The sequence below is a fragment of the Acanthaster planci genome, linkage group LG03 (assembly GCF_054643075.1).
Source record: "Acanthaster planci isolate LZ-2023a linkage group LG03, COTS_SCS, whole genome shotgun sequence".
Lineage (NCBI taxonomy): Eukaryota > Metazoa > Echinodermata > Asteroidea > Valvatida > Acanthasteridae > Acanthaster > Acanthaster planci.
The window spans coordinates 25,915,598-25,937,393 of record NC_141779.1 but is presented as its reverse complement, the minus strand read 5'-3'; the positions used below and the strand labels follow the sequence as shown (position 1 = coordinate 25,937,393).

The window sequence follows — 21,796 nt, the reverse complement described above, 5'->3', positions numbered from 1 at the left end:
TTTAACATTATTGTTTCCTGGTTCACCGATTATCAACAAATGGCATGATCGATACATATGGGGGTAACCTTACGGCTCTTGAAGTTGTATTTATTTTCCTGAGCGATTGAAATTGTTGATAAACGCTAGTTTACCTGTATTTTGTCACTTGTTGAAATGTTAATCTATTTTTGTTTTGTCAAACAAGCAGAGTTTTATTTTGTTTTATTCTTACACTGTAAATATAGCTCCCCTGAGTCGTTCCAGTGGTTTCGACTGCTACTGCGTATATGCGCACACGCGTACATACGGCAGTACAAAAAGTACAAGTCCACCAACATACAAAATTATGTTTGCCGAGGGTTTGACAGAAAAGTGAAGCCGGATGGGATGGGAACAATAATGCAGTTTAAAACACTGTCAATATGAAGGCTTATCATTAATACTACTCACTTTCTGATAAATATTTTCAAAAATACGGATTTATTTCTAAACCATGATTCAGACTTTCAGGAATGTAAAACGTCACAGGAAACGAGAAACAAACTTTATTTCCAACTACGACTTTTGGTAGCAGGGATGCGCTCCACCCAAAATTTGTGACAATACGGGGTACGCTGTGCAAGCGTGTGTGGGTGAGTATGAGAGCTCCCGGCATAACGTAAATCGGACTTTGACCAATTACAGGCGACTATGGTAAACAGAACTAGGGGAGGGTCAACATTATGTGACTTACAAATGCTATGTTATCTGTGAAATTTATTTCTTCAAACAAGAATATATTCTACACTTCTGTCCGCTCACATAGACAATACATACATGTATGTTTAGAGAACCTGCACAATCTATACATGTAAATGACAAAACTAATTTACATATGCTTCCAAAATATAGATATTTACCAGAGTACTTCGTTTAAACATAGCTTACAAAATGTTTGAAGATTAGATTAATTATTCGAGCCAACATGTAAAATTGAAACATATTAATGACTCCATACACAGCAACATCTGCAATCAAAATCAAACAGAATTTAAAACACAAATAAGGGGATTTGTGACAGAAATATGATTTACTGATCTTCTAAATTCGGTGAGAATGGTGAGTAGTACCCATTTAAGCAATACAGCTTTGTATTCCCCAGATTTAAGATCTCTAGCAACTCATTTGATATTGCAATTATTTGTTTGAAATTATTAACATTCATTAGTCATTCCACAGATGCAAAGATCTATAGTCACTGTAAGATACGACTGCTAAATTTCAACAGTTCTGATCATGGAAAAACAGACCTAAATGAATACACTCAAAACTACAAATATGAGCAAAACACACACCCCATACAAACCAAAAGCTTTATAAAAGCTTTTAAATCATTTCCCAAATTTGGCTTAAGCAGATTTCCAGCCTCTTCAGGCACAATTTTATAGAGCTGCTTAAGCACAAAACCTGCTTAAGCGTGAGAAAACCTTGCTTAACCAGCTAAAACTCCATGTGATATGTACTGTTTTGGGATCGTATTTAGCTGTCTTGGTTAGCATGACAATCAGCTGCTGGTAACCTTTGTTTTTTCATGCTTAACAAAGCAGCTTTTTGAAATTGACCCAAGATTACACTGATGCAGTGGATCAGCAATGTGATGATGAAGCTGTATTATCAGTTGCCATTATTAACACAATCGTTAAATATTTGAGACATACAGTCTACATTTCTACATTCGAGTACAATATCTTTGAAGTCAAATAAAATTCTATCATGGGCACCTATCATAAAGCAATTAGCATTATATTCTATAAATATTTCCAAATTCAAGCCAAAGAAGTACATATAAATGATTTTTTTTTTAGAATTAAATGAGCATTTAAAGAGACCAAAAGGACTCCTTCCATGTTGAAAAATTCTCTTGAAATTTGACAAACCTTTAAGGAAATATAACACAGATATTTCAGAAAGAAAATAACTTAAGCTTTCTTATTCACACTAAATGTAAGATAATTTTTCGAAAAATACAGGATAACAGATTAAAATGAAATCACTTTACAAAAATCATGGAAACTGTTGATAACCAATTCTCACTTTGAAGCCTTTACATAATACCTGTTGAATAAAGGGTCACTACATTTTAATCTCAATGAAAATCTTCCAAAAGTACCTGTCTGTCTTGATTAATCTCATTTTCAGTTTTTGTTTCATTGTTTTAAGAATATTTCACTACCTTTTCATTTTTAAGCTTCATGAATATTGCCATATTCATAAGCAAACCTGTGAAGTCATCCGGGAAGAAAACCTTACTGCTCCATTGGTTTGCGCACAAAAAATTCCCTGATTTTTAAAATTCCCTGGCTTTAATTTGTTCTTAAGTGATTCATTGTTAACAATTAAACAACTCTTACTCAGAAATATTTTCCATTGAATAATTGTTTTGTTCCCAATTTGAAGAGAAAAACCTACACGTATGTGCTGAACAGTGTCTTCCCTGGATGATACCATAGCAACAGTGTCCTTAGTTAAGACTTCAGGAGACTGGGTTAGGGTTAGTTTCCTGAAGACTGTTCTTCTCAGAACCACACTTACTCAAGAAAGAGATTTATCCATGGTGTAACCGCAATCGTTTTACTCATAGAGTGTCCATAGTTGTCCAGGAAACCACAGACAATATTGGTGTTTTACAATAGTGCACCTCCAAGAGTTTCCAAGGCGTTGATCAATCACAGTGCCCGAAATCCGTCGACCCTTTTCAAATGCACACAGGGTCGACAGATTTCCTGCATTGTGATTGGTCAACATGTTGCAAACGCTTGGAGGCGCACTACTGTGAATCACCTGTATTATGACTGGTTAAAATGTGTTATTTAAATACATTTATCCTAAAAGGAAAGTCAAATAGTTTTCATACATTCGAGAAGAGTATTAAGTCACAGGGAAGTGTACCTACGAAAAATCCATTGCAGATACCGTTCAAGTTGTAGAAAATCCATCTACAATTTCCAGCATGTTCTGCATTTTCCAATGCAGATACATACGACTGCACTGACTAAACAAAGTCCTGTGAAATGTGCAACTGGATGCAACCAGTACAAGACAAGAAACAAAACAGAAGTGATAACTTTCATCCAAAAGTGACCTTCCCAATCACAAAATCAGTTGTTTTGATTAGGTTGTTCATTATTGCTATGTGTATCTCTCCTCATATAAACTCTTCTCCTCTATGCAAACTGTCTGAGGACTGATGACCCACCAAAGTTATTCAGTTACTCTTATGATACATCAGCCCACACCTGGCAAAAGGTGGTGTTATGCTACTCAAACTTTAGCACAACAAAGCCATGCTTTAGTATTTCAAACTGATCTGAGGTTAAGGTTTGTATGCAGGAATAGTTATAATAATGAGCATCTATAAAGCTCATACATCCACCCGAGAAATAGGCACTCATGGCGCTACAGAAGTAAAAGTAAATAATTGCAGTTATGTACGGGAAAAAATATATTTGTTACAAGCTAGGGTCATAAGCAAGGTTATAAAAGTGCTGGACCGGATGTTCAAGGGGAGACCATTCCAAAAACCTGAGGCAGCAATACAAAAAGATCCGTCTCTCCAGGATCGGTATGATCTCAGTACTGCCAGAATATGCTGGTTAGTAGACCAGGGACATGATCGACCAGAATTGTATAGAGCCAGAAGTGTAGGCAGATATTGGGGAGAAGTGTTATGTAGTGAGCGATACATTAGAAGCATTAGTTCGTACACGATTCTATATTTAATGAAAAGCCTGTGGAGATGCTGCAGAGTGGCAGTTATGTGTAAGAAGCATTTGGTTCCTGTAATGAGGCATGCAGCACAATTGTGTTTATGCTGTAGTTGAGTCAGTACATGAATGCCAAAGAGAAAAGAGTTACACATGTCCAAGCACAAGGTAACGAAAGCATGTATCAGTTGTTCTGTTGCTTGATTCGAAAGGTGTTTACGAATTTTACTGAGGTTTCTGAGATTGTTCGTGGTCAATTGAGAAATGAAGGAAGTGTGTGATTGAAAAGGCAGAAAATGTAATGATTCCTGGGTTACAAACTCTTCTAGAAGGGACAACATCCGAGTCTCCTACAGTGATATGGTTAACCATGACTTAACCAAATTGTTGTTGTGACCCAACAAGCATAAATTCTGTTTTTTTCATCAAATAACTTGAGAAAATTAACTTTCATCCACTGGCCGATCTCTCTAATACATGCCTCCATACGGGCGAGATTGTCATCAACCACATACTGCACATGTTAAAAAGCAGGTATATTTATCAGCATGAAAGTAATATTGGATGTTAAAACACTCAATGATATGTCAGATGGGCAAAATGTAGAGAGTGAACCATTGGGCCCTAACACTGACCCTTGTGGCACTGAATAATAAGCCTTTTGCGAATTAAATTTGAATAAAATTTGTTACACTGAATTCACGTGAACATAACAATTTGAATTTTCCATACTAAAAACACTGATGCTATATCATGTGACTCAGGGCTTGCAACAATACACTGTTCTCAATGAATAAGAAGGGCATAAAGGAACCAGTCCATTCCAGAGATGGTGGTTGCTATGCAAACTTGCCCAAATCAAAAGGCACAGCAACAGTGTCTTTAGTCTGGGGAGTTAAAATTGTTACGTTTCTGTGCAATCTAATAACTCAGTGTACCAGATTTCATTCAAAGTTAACTCGCAAACCGTTTATTGATAACCAATTTCCAGAAAGTGAATAAACAATACATACACATTGTTTCCGATTTTCGAGGTAGGATTTGCACCTTCCCAGGAAGCTTTAATAGTTACATATATATGTAGCAATATACATGGTCAAACGGAGTTGTGGAATTTGTGTTTAGATTCCAAAATTTGAAAATCTGCTTAAAATGTAATGCAATGATAGTGATAAACAGCAGACTTTGATGGAAATTGGAAAGATTGCTCAAGGAAGCCTATTGGGTTCAACGTGGAAGACTCCTTCAGTATACATACATGTAAGTGCTCTACGGTGCGACCAAAACAATCCCATTTGCACCTAAAAACTTAAGCAACCAAAGGTTTAAACTCTTACTGCCAATGGCGACCATGATTTGTGACCATAAGTCAACCACCTTGTCAATCATATTTCACAAACTATCACTGCCCAGTTTTCTTCTTTGTGCAGAGTGCAATGCATCTCTTTGATCACTTTTTCTCCATCTTACCATGTACACAGCATGAGCCCACTTTAAACTGCAATGTAGCTTGCAATTACACACACACAAATTCAGGTATTAGGTATCCGAGTCAACTGGTTTGTGGTCCCACACTGTACAGTGCTTGTATGGGGAGCTGAGATGTTTCCCATGCACATTCATTAGATGCACTAGCAGTCTATGCACACCACAATTCCAGTGCAATAAACTTGTTCCAATTCCAAATGTAATTTTGAAACCAAAAGGTTCCAAGCTTTCCTTAGTCCAGTCTGTTCCCAGGTACATGTGTACCAAATAATAAAATGTAAAAGAACAAACATGCCTTGTCTTTTCTTTCAGCTGTATTTCCAGTTACTGACAGGATTGTTCACATTAACTGTTTTAACCACTTCGTGCCGGGGCATTTTTCAGTGTTGATGATGCTGGGCCGGCATGACTATCATTTTTTCCTTTTTCAAAATCCTTTAAAAATTCATCATTTCATTTAACAGTTGTTCATAGCCGCACCAAGTAATCTTTAGGACTACTGTAAGTTGACAGGTAACCTTCATTGAAGCCTGATTATTTCAGCCAGGCCAGCAGCCTTGTAAACAGAGCCCAGATTGTGCGGTGTTGTATAACTGTCTTTTGTTCATGAACCTGGCTTAGTGCACTGCTGACCGCTTTTCAATAGGGGCCAGATTAGTGTGCAGCTGTGCTGTGTGGCTCATCGCTGCGGTGGTTGAGCGCTTTTGTGATAATCCGCTCGCTCTAAATACCCCAAACCCTGGTATACGGTTTCAAAAGAAGGCTGGATTATCACCACTTTTGAGAGTGAAAAATGTCGGTAATGCGCCGCAGCTTGGTCTTTTGTTCGGAGTATGGTCTTTTGTTACAGGGCCCTGTTTCCTTTGTCCGAGTTCGGAGACCCCGGCCACCAATATAAACCATATGTCTCCGATCCCAGAGTCCCCGGCAGGGAGTGCTTATACTACTTCATAGGTATCGATAAGTTTCTGTTTTGTCAGATTTTGTATATGTAACTTGTGTATTTTGAAAATGTGTGACAGTATGTTCCAATCGACCTGGTGCCTAACTTTGTTTTTCTAGTAGCCAGTGAATCCTCATTTTATTTTTCTCTGCACACCACTGGTACACACTGGTTTCATTAATATCTGTGAAGTATGCCTGTCAGTCTGCATGAAAAGTTCATTTTCATCACTGTCCTCTTCCAATAGTCATGCTGATGTGTCATCTGTTGGTAGTCTCACATGGCCATCTTTAGTTGGGTTACGACGGCAGCGGCATATCACAATGCCAGCCAGAGCAAAGATGGTGATGACAAGAAGGCCAATGACAATGCTGACAAGAATAACTGTGGTTTGGATAAAACAAGAAAGTATAGTACAGGTACGCTTTAATTGAAAAGTGCAAAAACCTTTTCAAGCCTTTTCACACAATTGGGTAAAGTTTCACACCCTTTCACCCATGTGGGAAAATTTTTTCGCACCTTTTCTCAGAGTGGGAAACTTTTTCACGCCTTGCGAAATGAGGATCTGAATGTGAAAAGAAATTCTTATTGCAAAATTTTCACTTCCCATTGACAGTATTAACTTTCGATTGCAATGTACTGTATATTTATCAAAACTCAGAAAGCTAAAAAAAAAAGAAAACTACCAGTTTAAGGTTGCACAAATGTTAATTTCCACTTCCCACAAAGTGTATTAATGAGATATTTTGTATGCACACATACATTCTATTTACAAAGCAACCTGTTTCAGATGAGTACGTTCTCTTATTCTCATTGGAAATGCAATCAAACAGGAACATTTAAAGCATAGATACACACTGCCTGGATAAGGTAATCAATTATCATTCTGCAAGATTCATAGTGCTACTTCATCTTCACATTTACAAAAACTGAGCTCATTTGAAAGAAAAAATATTCTCACTTTTAGTGAATCTGTATTGGAAATAATGTCTAATGAATTTATCAAGCCAAGTCAGGCTTGAGTAATGGGTACCATATCCAAGTTTCATTTCAAACAATATTTTCCTTTTTAAGTAAACATGAAGTGAACAGTACTTACTTATACTGATGCTGTTGATACCAACGGATGAAGTGACACCACAGTCTTTTTTGATATCCTCTGGGACAATATCTTTGGTGATTTTGATGAACTCATCAAGCGGACAAGACATGTTACAGGTTTCAATTTTCAGAGGGTAGGGTGCTTTGGTTGTATCATTACGAAACCATATATTGACTGTGTACTTCCTAAGTGGAAAAAAACAAACAACTTTTTGTCAAAGTGTACTGGTGGAACTTAAACCCAATTTGGGGGATCCAGTTTTGACTTTTTAAACCGAATATCTGAAATAATGATGGCAAGTGCCATAAAGAAAAACTTTTGCTCAATCCAAGCTTAAAAATCATTCCAGGCAAAATTTTTCAGCCAATTAAACTTATGAAATAAATGCATAAATAAATAAATGCATAGTATGACACAACTTTCATTAAAGGACAATGACAACCTTGGGCATGGTTTTAAGTCCAACAAAGAATATAATTATAATTATGGGACTTTAAAAAAATGTGAAGATCAATTTATACATTTCTTATTCAGATTGACAGTTGAATCAAACTCAGTGATTTTTCTGGGACAGTTTCATCACTGCAATTAATTCCTGGTTCACATAGCACCAGATATTTATGTATATCCTCAAGCATCAGGGATTCCCATTAACTTTGTACATGCATAGAGGTTCAAACTAATTAGTTGAGCATACATAGGCTCTTTACTTAACAGTGGCTGCAGCTGGGAATTCCACTGGTAGCAAACAAATGTATTGCTCTGTAACATTGTCTGGGTGTGCATAAAGTCTCACAAATTTTGGAAAAATGACCAATAATCAACATTTGTTCAGTCCAACATTGTGGTGGACTGTAGTTCTGGTATCTGAACTCTTTAGTACGTCAGTACGCCCCCCCCTCAAAAAAACCAAAGCTTGGACAAGCTCACTGAGAAATATGAGCCACTTTTAGTTGATACGAAAGTGAATACCACTTAAGGTAATTTAAGTGATGACTGATCAAAAATCTGTGCTTCAAATTCAGCAAAGTTGAATACATTTCACTTCAAGAGAATTTCCTTGAAAACATTTGATGTCATTTTCATTTTTTTTTCCAATTACCGAGAGTAGAAATTCACCTTAATATCCTCAGCATGAGCCACTCATGCAGTATGCATAGCACAGGTTTTAATTTTGGAAGCCAAGGGCAGAAATCAAAGGATCCGATATTCAACTTGTTTGAAATTTGCAAACCATATTTGGGTGTTTTCCAGTTTATTCCAGCACGACTATAAAGTTATACTACTGTCAGTTGACTCATTCAAAGTTTTCATATTAATAAGATCAATTAAGAAATAAGGATAGCCACGACCAGTTAGATTTTTCAATCTACTAAAGATCTAACATGGTTATACAAAACAAAGAATGGATTGGATTGGGTCTGCTTCAAGGCAGATAAGCTATTATCGTACGGCCAAAGTGTTTCCACCAGATTTTACGGGTGACAGTCACAACAATCAACATATCATTTACCCATTTTCCTCTTTCCACATCTCAACACCAACACAAGAAGCAAGAGGAGGCTGAACACCGTTGTAAATACCTAATGCTGACAGGAAGGCTGCTAGTGTTGTATCATGCTAAAAGCAAAGAAAAACAATGAGATGGCTCATGGAATCTTCAACAAAAATTGTTTGCATATGCAAAATTAATTCAAATTTAGTACTGAGTAACTGAATAACAAGTATTTGTTTTGATACACTGTTTGTGTTAGATTTTTTGACAAATTCAAGAAAGAAATAAGTGGTTAGGAAGAAAATGTCTCAAAAAGAAACCATGTGTTCTTGGGTTTGAGTTGTAATCAAATAAGCATGTCTTTGAAAGCAATGGTCACAGAGTAATTCTAACAATACATCAGTGAATGGCCAAAACCTGATAATTAATGTTAAGCCTATGATAATTACAAAGTTGAGCACTTCATTAGAAAACCTTTGCCATGACATGCTGGATTCAAAACAGTCTGGATTCAAAAATAGCTTAAAGAATGTTAATTTATATAACAGGTTTTGCCCCTACCCAGCGTATATATTGATAAACACTGTATGCTCAGTGCTTATCTGAGAGCTTGCACAAAAATTCACAAGCTTACTTGTGAATTTCAAGAAAGTTCAAAAATTCATATTTTTTAAAATCTTGAATATAGCAATTGAAGAGTGCAACAATACCAAAGTTAAAATTCCTGTGCCCAATCTTTTCAAATAACTCACAAAACATTTAGCAGAATGTTAACACTAATCCACTTTGGGTTTTCTCTAGAAACCCTGATGAACCCAAACAGAATACAACAGAAAAGTATGAGGCCTACTAAACCCAACGCAATTCAACAGATAGAACAAAGGGCCCATTTTGACTGTTCACCTCAACAAAATCCAACAGAAAGAACCCACTGTTGAATATTGTTGGGTTCAGCATGTCTAAGTACAGTGCTTTTCAGTTTTCAATGGCATCAGTGTTAAGTGAAAAAGGAGGAAATCAGCTGATCCGAGGAAAAGTTGCATGCCTGTTAATGGCATCATACTCACAGCTGAGTACACATAGATCTTCCTCCTGAGATCCTTTGGGTCAGTTGTGGTCGATTTATTCACCATGTTGTCTATGATTTGACCAACCAATGGTCCTGAATATAAAATGAGACCAAACAAGAAATGAAAACCGCTATGTAATAAAAGGACACAATTCACATATCTTCAGCTTACAAATTAAAACAAAAAACAAGTGAAAAAGCTTACCACAAAATTGCAAAGATCAAGATACATTACATTTCTCATTTTTGTCTGAAATGATTTCGGAAGCATGGTGAGCCTAAATTGGAATTTTCCATAGAAACCCCCACAAATAAGCCAAGTTACTTGCAGAAAGTGCACATTAGTCTAAGGCAGTTTAAAGTAAATCAATATTCGTAACAAAGCAAGATAATGGTAAAACTAGTGAAGGCTCAGGCTTACAATTAACAGCTACAAATCTGTTCTCAGAATTTGGTATCTCACAAGAAGGTACTCCAAAGCACCTGTTGCATAACTAACCTCCTTTAAGTCGGCTCTTCTCTTTTGTATTGAATAGAAAGTACATGCCATAATCAGACAGCTTTTTCAATGTGGTATAGAAACCAGGGACATTCGCCCATGCTGGCCAGGATAAGTTATGCTGTCTCTGAAAAAAATAATAAAGCAATTACTTTTTGTCAGAAGGCATTTAAAGGCTACATTTCTTGGTTTTTGTTGTTTCAAAGGAGTGACATGCCTTTGACAGGAGAGAGGTGCTATTCATGTAGCCTAAAATTATAGCAAGGTGGCAAATAATGTGAGCGCAGAGCGCGAAGTCATTACAGCATGGGGTCAAGGGCCCTTTAGGGATAATTTGGATTCTAGGTACTCTGTGGTGTAATCTGAGGTATTTCCTGGGTACTTTCTTTTCCTCCTTGAATCAAATTTGCTAGTGTTGAAATGAAGGCGAGATTGTTATCAGGAGGTCTTCAAAAGTAGATTTTTTTTCTGGGGCATTTTCCTCTTTTTATCAGAATCTGCCATCAAGTGGATGGTTCCAGATTACATGTACATACATAGGTGCAGCATGAGTGGGTTATGTACAGTCGCTTCCCTAATTCCGGGTCTACAAAATAACTCTATGGTCAGATTCAAGCGACAAAATCCTGTAATTCTGGTGAAATATGGTCAGTCGTCCCCTTCGTGTATTGGAAAAACTACAAAATTCCTTTCAAAAACTAAGCTTGTAATCTGGGTTTACGCGATCATCCGAAGTGACAAAACTTCTAATCCGAGTCGATTAAACCAGTTCTGAATAGCAAAAATTTTTTTCTCATATAAAGATTCAGCCAGAGCAATTGTGGCAAGCTGATTTTCTAATTAAGAATTCTTGATTTGGAGAAAATTAGTTCATAAATAACAATTTCAGTGAATTAACAAGTGAAGCTTGTGTAAGTTCTGACTGGAGTTTTTAAGATGTACTGCAAGCAATCAGCAACTATCCCCTATGCTGCACAGTTGACGAACCCATTACATTACACATATACATTTCTGATATGCCCGTGTAGTTGAGTTCGCATGCACTTACGGTGTAATCCACACCTAGGAAAAACATGCATTTAGTTTTGGCCAATTTACAAAAAACAGAACCTCCAAAAGTCACTTTGATTATTAAATATACAAGTACATTAAATGCAAACATTTTAGGACAGTTAAGTAAGAAAGAAGTATTTGGAATCACACATACAAAATGACTTATCACCCAGAATTTTTTAGTCAATTTTTGGGCTCTCCTAATTTTGGACAAACCGTTAAAAAATGGCAACGTTCAAGACAGAAATCTAGCTGACAAAAAATTTCCTTTCTAGATGTTTTGTGAAACAAAAATTTTGTACAAGAAGCTTACATTTCAGCTGAACTTGTTTGAGAATTTGGAAAACATAAAGTAGTTTTAGAAGTAAAAGAAAAGTTTTATTTCAAAAGATCCAGATCTAGGAAAAATCAGGAACTACACATACATCTAGGAAATTGGCTATACTTCTGAAGAAAAAAGCAACACATTTGAGGTATTGGTTCTTGATGCTACAACATGAAAATGCTAAGACTGGTATATTGGAACCAGTCCAACTTTGTGCTTCCATACTACATGCATATTGCATCTGGTTTTGATCACAAACCGTGTGTGAAGTTCTTTTCTGTTGTGCTGAATAATAATGGAAACCTCATCCTGTTCCTTCCATAAAGTGCAGTAAACTTCTTTGCATTTAGCTAAAATGTGAAGATGGTGGAGAATAGGGAAATCCAATCGAAAAATAGCAGGGCTGTGAGAATTTTGGCAGGGCAGCAAAATTTGAGCAGGGTGGTCTGAACTTTTGGCAGGGCGGCCCGCACTGCTAAACCCCGCGTGGAGAACACTGCTTTTAGGTCAAGTACATTTAAATGAAAAGAGAAATATTACAAAGTAACTTCATCCTATAAATACATGTACCTTTGAATGTTTAGACATGTATTCACGCAAACGGGAAAATTAGAGGCACCACAAGTGTACTTACCTCTACAAACAGAGGATCTTCAATTTTATAAACATTACTTAGGTCCACTGGATGATCAAAACCAGAATTGACTGTTAAGTTAGCCAAAAAATCCTGTAAAAAATATAAGCAAAATACATGTTTTTCTTAAAATACCACTGAATTTGTTATGTGGATTATAAGCAGATATGCAATAATGGTATAGTTCAATTCTAATGTAAGGTAGTGACATTATGTACAATATTTCTTTCAATGTATGGTACATGTATATAGGTGCATGGAAGAATTCATCTGACTTTACTTTCAATTTTCGCCAATTTTCAAGATGTATTTTTTGCATTAGGGAGAAGTTAATTTATATAATGGTTTTGCCCTTACCCAACGTATATATAAATAAACACTGTATGCTCAGTGCTTGTCCGAGAGCTTGCGAAAAAAGTCACAAGCTTACTCGGGTGGGACTCGAACCCACGACCTCCTGCTTACTAGTGCAGACGTCTTAACCACTCGACCACCGAGCTTGCCGGGGTTGGCTGGCCAGTCCAAGTCAGGTGAAGCAGCGGGTACCGTCACCTATTTTCAAGATGTGTTTGATGTAAAAAAAAAAAAATCAAAAAACCCAAAAAAATACATCTTGAAAATATTTCGCAGTACCCGCTGCTTCACCTGACTCGGACAGGCCAGCCGACCCCGGCAAGCTCGGTGGTCGAGTGGTTAAGACATCTGCACTAGTAAGCAGGAGGTCGTGGGTTCGAGTCCCACCCGAGTAAGCTTGTGAGGTTTTTTTCGCAAGCTCTCGGACAAACACTGAGCATACAGTGCTTATTAATATATACGTTGGGTAAACCCATTATATAAATTTTCGCCAAGTGAAGTCAAAAGCATTTGCAAAAAAGGTGATAAGGTGTTGGAGTTGCAATCAGAACATCAATGATACACTTCAATGAATTTTGGTACGTTATGTACATGTACATGTACAATGTATGTCTTGCCTTATATTGAGCCTCCAAATCTTTGTACTTTTTTTCATATTTCGTTTTTGCCTTCAATTCATCATAAACCGGGCATGGTGGTCCATTTGTCTTCAAGAGCTGCAGGAAAGAGAACAAATAGAGATTTGATGCTAAATATTCAGGTACCTTGTAAAATTCCTATCAAAAGCACTAAACAAAACTATATGATCCAATAATCACAAGCTGAAAGGGTAGGCAAAGTACATACATGTAGGTTGTGGTTGGAAATCAACTTGCAACAGTAACATCATTCAGAACAGGCATAACAGCACACTTTTCTGATGCTGACAATATTTTTTGTTCTACTTTAGGCCACACCATCTGAAACAAATATTCCTTGAGAAAAAGCTGATGAAAAACATTAGCAAACACAGAAATTTCTTACATAATCTTCATCCAATGGGATGGTGTGTACCGGGATTGGCATCCAATCAAATCCTGGCTTCCATATTTGGCTTCCTTGGGGTGGGTAGAATCCAGCTAAATCAGATTCAGCTGACATAAGTGTTCGATCTGAATCAGTGCTTCGAACATGGACAGAGTCTCTGTTGTATGTAGCATTCAAGAATTCAGAATCAATGTAGCGGTTCCTCAACCACTGGCCCAGCTTGTAATGCATCTCCATACCAAGCTAAAATGTAAAAAATATAATTGTCTGAATCGTTGTGTTTAATTTCAACAATAATTCCTCCTTTCCCTTCACTTAAATTCTTACTTATAAATACCTAAGACAGCTTAGCCATTCCTACTCATATTGGTTGACACCCATTACTTGGACATGTACCGGTACATGCCTAGAAGGGTGTTTTGAAGAAAAACTGAAGTGAAAATCGGGTGAAAAATAGTTGCAAAGTTAGTAACTTTCAACATGTTTCGACTTTTTGACCCATAAGGTATTCCTGAATGGCAAAATATACAGGGTATGCGATCGGCCAATCTTACACGTAAATGTTTAAAACCAACCACAGAGGACATGATGCTGATTCCATATCCTAACAAGTACATTTGTACATGTACATGTAGCTGGCACATTCTGTGTCAACTCTAGCCTTTGATCAAGGCTCCCATGGTGAAATGGATAGTCACTCAAGAGCAAGGCGCTGGAGGAGACTAGTTTAAGCACCATACCAACGCACGAAGAAAGACTACACGACGAACTGCATGCCCCGAACACCTTTGGAGTTCTGCCCCATGTACATATAGCTCATGTTTTTCTTTACATTTGCTACCGTTTCAGTAGCAGATACGATATATTCTTAGGCATAAGTCTCCACCAATCAAAACGATCGCCTCTGTGGCCCATGTAATAAATTATTCATCATTACAGTGGCGTGCATATTCAACATGGCGTCCTTTCCAGCAGTGGTGTAAGCTCTAGACAACAATCTCTTCCAGAATAGCCTCAAACATGCAGCATCGAGGCTAGGGATTCCGATGGACAAATTGGAACCACAGCAAATATACAGTACATGTACACATACATGAAAATATACACAAGAAATGTGTGCCTCTGTTTATGTGCATAGGCCTACATGGTCATCAAGCAGCAGCGCAGGAGTTTATTGATATATTTTAATAAATAATTCTTCGTTGGAGTGGAATTGCAAAGTATATACCGGTACATGTACATGCACCTTCATGAAAACATCTTTCATCACCAATGACATTATGTGTTATTCAAATATTTCAAGGCCAAAAAACCCTTAAAGTCCTCCCCACTAAACAAAAAATTAAGCACATAAAACTTTTTATAAACTCAAAGTAAATATACATGTACATTAGTACATGTACATGTAGTTTATTGACATTCATATTTGTATCCAAACTCTTGCTACAGCAAGCACTCGTTACAACATACACAAATGAAAACACGTGGTCGGACATTGACATGGGTTTCTGTCATTTCTTTGCATATAAATTGAAAAATACGTGTGCATCATGTAATGAAAATATAAAGAATGCTATCTAAGTTGACCAATATTTGAGGGCTGAACAATTTGAATTACCGGTACATTTGCATGAGAAAATAAACTTCATGTACCGGTACACCTGTGACATCATTCACAAAATTACACAATGTATTTCAAGTTTTAGCAAGATGGTCATCTAGTAAAGGCATGGCAAAGACTGTAAAAACATTTCCTTTTTCTGACAGAGTTGCATGATATTTTCTTCTTCTCTTTCATCAAGTAAACCTGAAGGGATATTGGTGTTTTATCACTCGAACCAACCTAAAATGTTAACTCTCAGAAAAGTTTTGGTCAAGACAATTCAGTTGTAAACGCATACATGTAAATGTTGTGAAACACCTGCCTCAAAAATATTATTTACACGAGAATAAATCACATGAACAAAAAATAAATAATGAAGGAAATGAAAATTAGCGCCGTCTGTGCATATCCGCATCAAAACCGAGGCTCCCTAAGTTGAACTTCATCGTACGCACCCACGGTGTTGACCCAGTACATGTACATGCAGTATCCGGTTCATACATGTCAGTTGGATGCCACTCCAGTTTAAACAATGCCCACTGCACAAGATACACATGACCATCGCAGGTACATTAGTTTGCGGTAAATTGCCATTATTTTCTCTTTTGATTTTACATGTCAAGTCATCCTGAAAGACTCTTCCACAAAAATTAGCAGCCTGAAAAGTCTGAATTTAACATACCTTTATGTATTTTGTGTCTTGACTCCTTACTTTCATCGTATTAAGAATTGAAACTGACACATACAGCCTCGTTTTCAAACGCAGAAGTGCACAGATCGATACTAAAAGCGTCGTATTGGGATCCCTCTATTCCTAGCTTTTCCATAGTTGAAAATTCAACCTGTCATCCTTGTAATTTACGTATGAGTGGTAACGCTAAGAACGTGGCACAGCGCACATAGCTTTGTCACACTTGTTACACAATATTGATGTTTGTTTTATCCACCTGGTTGTGACCGGTCACTACATGTACCGTTACATACCCGGTACACACAGTAAAGTTAGCGCCCGTTGTCCGTCTTGGATGAAAAGTGTCCTTTTTCAGTGATTCTTGCAGGCAGATTGGGCCTTGATGATCTTCATCCATGTCATGACCTGGTCTCATTGCCATCCCTGAAGTAGCCCTTCGATGACAGCTTGGCGAAACTTCAGGGAGCTCAGTGAGGTGCAGTCTCTCACACTGTTGTAAACGATGAAAGCATTTGCCAAACACACCTCTAGCCAATGAAAAAACACCCGCTTTCACCACTTCACACTGCAATGAGTGTGGCAATAGTACTGAAAGTACTGGTCAGCCAGATCAGTCCCACCCATGTTCTTATTGTAGTCTTCGATGGCCTTGGGCTTTACGACGTCTCTGAAGCCGTCATCATGGTGGCGTGATCAGATCCTTTTGTTGGTCACTGTGCAGTCCCCAACAGTTGTCAGAACACAGACTGACTTTTTGTCATGCCAGACAATGCAGAGTTGCCCATCCTTCATATAGAAAGCAGGGGTATCACCTTTTTTAATGCCGTTTTTCTTTGAATTAGCTTCCTCGGGCATGCCATTACTCTGGTGTTTTTCAGTTCCGTAATATCCAAAACCAAGCTCAGAAAGTATTGAAACCAGTGCTGGGCTTGTGTACTGGTAATAGTCATCACAAAACAAGATATGACCCTTGTGCTCAAAACTGTACACAAGGTCCAAGATAACACGTCCACTGACATACATGTACTTGTACAAATCTGTTGGATATTTTAGCGTAGTGTCAACAGTTTGGTTTGCTTGAGCTGCAACAGGGTAGTTCTCCCATCCTGTTTTCACTTGCACATGTACCCACTCCTTGACTAGTCCAGTGAAAAGGCTTTCGTACCCCACTTAACCAGTTTTTCTGGTATATACATGTACATGTACCGGACAAAACTCATGAGTCATTTGAACTTGCGCATACTTTCGTCTCCAGAGAGTTTTTGCTGCGGCTTGTAGACTGACAGAAACCGTGGCAAGACAAGGTCAAAGAATGGCTGGGGTTTCCTGAGTTTTGATTTTTTTGGCATCGCGGGGTCGAGGGAGTTCGTTGTTGGCAAGCGAAGGATGGTGGAAAACTTGTTATGCAACATGATGGATGAGTAGAGACTGTTCCGTAGAATCTCAAGGGTAGACAAATACATGTAATATTGAGGCATCCTGCTAATACCTATGGCCAGAAGCAGAGCAACGACAGCTTTCATTTCTGGGACGTCTACCGGGCTGCGAGCCCATTTGGCTGCTTTCTAAGCATCATCCTGAAGACACTGGGCAGCATATGTATACGAACCTGTTTGTTTCTGCTACCAGCAGATCCTAATCAGCAGCACTGAGGTACAGCATGAAAATCTGCACGGCTGACAGACCTGAGTAGTCATTGGTAGGGCCATGAGTCTTTGTATATTGCAGTGATCTTGAGTGATGATTAGTAGTCTTCTGAGAGCCACTACAGAAGTTTGGTTTCTTGGGCTTCAAAGCTGCAGCTTTGCCCTGGCCATGTCTGCCGCTGGCCCGTCCACCACGAACATGTACTCCACGCATACCGCGACCAGCAACCCCGGAGCTTGTGACTTGCGCTCGGTGACATCACTTGATGAAGTTCCGCTTGGACCAGGCTCATCATCCTGACCATTGCTGTCATCAGACATGCTAGATTTCAACACATATTCCGAAGATTTCTCTTCAGAACTGTCATCAGAAGACTCAGAATCATTCTCAGAATCACTATCAGCAAAGATTTCATCGAGTATGCGGGTATGTCAGTCATCCATGTCAGCAAATCAGGAGCAAAATCTGGGTTCAGGCGTACCGTAAGATTCACGTGACGTTTTCTCGAAAATTTGTAATGGTGACCCCCAAGCTATTATATGTCATTGAAAAGCTCATGAAAGGGACTTTCCAACGACATGTACATGTACATGCATATAAAATTGAACTATAAAGGGCGTAATGAGAATTAGAGGCCCACCCTTGAAAATACATGATATGCTCATCGACAAAAGTCGCCTATGGTAAGGAAGCACAAGTTGCCGCACAGTGACAAAAGTCGCCCATGGTAAGGAAAGGGTTAATGCATTGACTTACACGTACATACATATGTACATGTACTTTCCTAAATCCAACAAACTCCTCTCAACCTCTCACCTGTGGATTTTAAAGAAGGTGGAAAGGTTGAAGTTGACCACCGGAAATAACAACATACTTATCCCATACTGTACATGAAGGGTGGACATTACTGATAACGGCAATCTCCAATACATTTAACTACATGTACATTCAGTGAGCACTCAGTAGAGCATAGTACTTACTGTAGTCAGCTGACCAAGACCTTCTGGCCAAGTATCTGCCCGATGTGGATCAGATGGATAGATGTTGATAGGTGTCCTGTCACCATGGCGATAAAGCTGGGGAATATTCAAGAGGAGAATGTTATCAACCATCTATAAAAATATGCACATTTATTTGAGGGAATTCTGGGAAGATTCTACTGGACTACCTCCTTATCCTGGGCTCTATGTATATCTACCCCCTTAAAGGTGGGGACTTTGCCAAAAAGCTTCCTTTGTCAATTCCTATTCCTATACAGCCTCACTCACCAGATCTGGTCATTAATGCACCATTTCAGGCTATTCTCTGACTATTTCTGTTCGTGAATTTGAACATCTCAACACAGCCATTTGTTTACTACACCGATTCATTCCCAATCATTGAACGAGTACAGTCCCAATTTAAAAATACCAGTACATCTTTACAGTACGTGTCTACAAATGCACAGACTGGCTCCAAGAACACTTACAATGTAATTTCTACTCTTACATGTATGATGGAAGGGGGCCATACTAAGAAACAGTGATCTCGTGCACACAGGAAAAATTGCGATTATAAAGTCTTTTTACAGAGTACAAAAATCCCACTTAGACTAGAAACTAATAGCAAAAAACAACTTAATGGGATTTTCTGAAGAAAAAAATGAACAAAGCCAGAAAACCTGAGAGAAAATGATCATCAAAGTCACATTCCTGTACCTTTTCAATGGTCCGCTTACACTTCTTACCACCAAGGCCATTTGTGCGCATGTGGGCATAATTATGAATTTATTAGTGAAAAGGTCTATACCAAAGATACAGTACGGCCCGAAATTAAGAGACATCCACGTATATTTTAGCGGCGCAAGATGGAGAACTAAACATGTAAAACTAATATGTGTAAAACATTGTAATGCACAGGCCAAGTGCTGCGTCAGGCACGCATAACTGGTGTACCTGCGCCTATGCATTAACGTACATGCACACATCCGAATGGCGCCCATGGCGATAACACCTTTTGCATATAACACCTATGCATATGTAATAAACGGACTGCGTAATAAGATACTACATGTACCAATGGGCTCTTTTAAACCTTTGGCAGTAGTTTAGATGTCTTGACATGGAAGAGCCGTCGAGACGATGAGGGGTCAAGTGACGTAATGTTCAACGACCCTATTTTAAAGATGCCGGCAGTGAGCCCGTTAGATTGAATGGATAAAGGCAAAAAGACTGGAAAATGCGTGGGTGAAATCATTCAATAAATAGTTTTTAGAAAGCGGAAAGGTCAAGAATCATGTTCTAGTGCAAAAGAAATTGCGCCCACGATGATAAGTGGGTGCGCCGAAAATGTTCAGTACGCCGACACGAAATTGCGGATACGGATGTGTGGCTAAGTAAGGATAAATTGGGAGTGAGGGTCCGTGCCACACTACCGGTAGTAGTGGGGCTAGGCCTAAAAAGCATTTCTGCTTTTGAAACCTTACCAAATTTACAAGCTGCCGTGTTCTCTCCCCTCTCACAAGGCCTCCAAAGGGCTGGAATCCACATCTGCCCAGCAAGAAAATAAAAACCAACAAAACTCGGTACATTTTGGTAGGATTAATGAGGTACTGGTAGCTACCCGTAGCTTCAGTCGTTGTCAGTCACCAAAGGACAACGAGCATGTGAGGAGTGCATGCGGCTTCGGCTGGCAGCATCCGAACCTGTTGTTGGCTAGGCTAGATAGAGCTACATCTGGGTCCCTAAACACGTACAAGCTATCGTATAAGACGCAGCCGTACGTTTGGACGCCCGTTTCAGAGCAAGGAACCCAGGGACCTGAACCAAAGTAATGCGCCCTCTGGCGGTACACTAGCCTTCGGAAGAAAAATTCGTTGATAATTATTACTTGAAAGTGGGTTATTACTGTCTTACAAGACGTTACTTTATTTCACCCAACCAAGCAATTCCAAGCAGTTGATACATTTATTTCTGGCTACTAAACTAGGCCGTAAATGGGAGGTACCCGAACGTGTTAGTCGGGTATGGCCTTTAGCGCCGTACCGGTATGACAGATTTTCGTTAGAGGAACTTGAATGGGACCCGTGATTGATCCTCTTTGAAAGACAATTAAGTTACGTGCTTCTGGAAGAGGATTTGAATTTAAGTTTCTCTACCCAGATGTCTACTGCAGGTGGTTGAGAGCGGAAAGAATAATCCAATTCTGTCCTGACTGGACATGATTCAGGACATTATCCATGGAGAACAGTTGGCCTAAGGACTCTTACGAAAAGGTGGTGAGGTCGAAAATATAAGGGCCCACAATCACCACATGCTAAAGTGTGCTTCTCTCTTCAGACTTTCAATTAAAAAAGTTTCGGACTAGCTAACACATTATAGCTTTTTATCAGTACAACTTTGCATCAACACGAAATTGAAGGCTCTAGCGCTTACCAGCGTGATGAACTTTACTGACGGTGGCTTTGACGGAGTAGGGCCCGTGAAAAGCTGCTTAAATACGTGAGAGCGCGCGCTCCCCGAATAAGAAACTGAGCCAGTTTCCTTTTATAATGTAAAAAAGGCGAGTTTTGGTTTATTCATTTCCCTTTTTTCCAAGCGCATAAAAAGCCCCAAAATGTATAGTCTCAACCATCAGAAAGGCCTAAAAGGATACAGAAATGTTTCCAAATTTTTGGTCCCCTTAAAACAAGTACAAGTCCCTCCCCCAACAAAAAAAAATTGTTCTGGAACCAGAAAGGAACTCGTTCACACCCACAAACAGGTCCAATAGGTTTCGGGGGAAGCCGCTGTAGGTTACTGCGTATAGTTCACCGAGGTGTGGACCTGGGACAGGGACTCATCGGAAAGATACTTTCCCCTTTCGGTTTTCAGTTCTTTTCTACCAACTAGCTGATTACATTTCAAGTCAAACATTATCACCAATTTGTCGATGCTGGATCCGTCACTGTAGTTCGTGGTTACAGATGCTATTTTGAACGTTTGGACATTTATCTGCGGGGGTTCAATAGGTAGCTTCCACTCCTTTGTCCTGCCTGAAACCTCTAAGAACTTTCCAATAACGATGAGCCTGTTCCTAGCAGAGGAAGAGTTCAATCATTATACCTCCCTCTCCCAAAAGCAAAAATATGGAGGCTAAGATACTCGCGTCGAGTGGTGTACGTC

At 38.7% G+C, this 21,796-nt stretch overlaps 1 protein-coding gene across 1 annotated transcript; it reads right to left on the bottom strand.

The window, feature by feature from the left end:
• Window positions 1-721: 721 nt before the first annotated feature.
• Window positions 722-20,348, bottom strand: LOC110981098 (prostatic acid phosphatase-like). The gene is made up of 10 exons (XM_087134704.1): window positions 20,119-20,348; window positions 18,635-18,730; window positions 13,711-13,956; window positions 13,305-13,403; window positions 12,334-12,426; window positions 10,322-10,448; window positions 9,821-9,915; window positions 8,772-8,878; window positions 7,256-7,443; window positions 722-6,540 (listed from the first exon to the last, which is right to left on the bottom strand). The coding sequence occupies exons 1-10, from the start codon at window positions 20,221-20,223 to the stop codon at window positions 6,404-6,406; spliced, it is 1,293 nt and encodes a 430-aa protein (XP_086990830.1). The 5' UTR covers window positions 20,224-20,348; the 3' UTR covers window positions 722-6,403.
• Window positions 20,349-21,796: the final 1,448 nt, after the last annotated feature.

Coding starts and splice junctions, on each gene's coding strand:
- LOC110981098 (XM_087134704.1), bottom strand. CDS start 20,223: ATGTACCGAGTTTTGTTGGTTTTTATTTTCTTGCTGGGCAGATGTGGA. Junction 12,427..13,304: donor ATTTGGAGGCTCAATATAAG/GCAAGACATACA, acceptor TATTTTTTACAG/GATTTTTTGGCTAACTTAAC. Junction 10,449..12,333: donor AAGATCCTCTGTTTGTAGAG/GTAAGTACACTT, acceptor TATTTTTTTCAG/AGACAGCATAACTTATCCTG.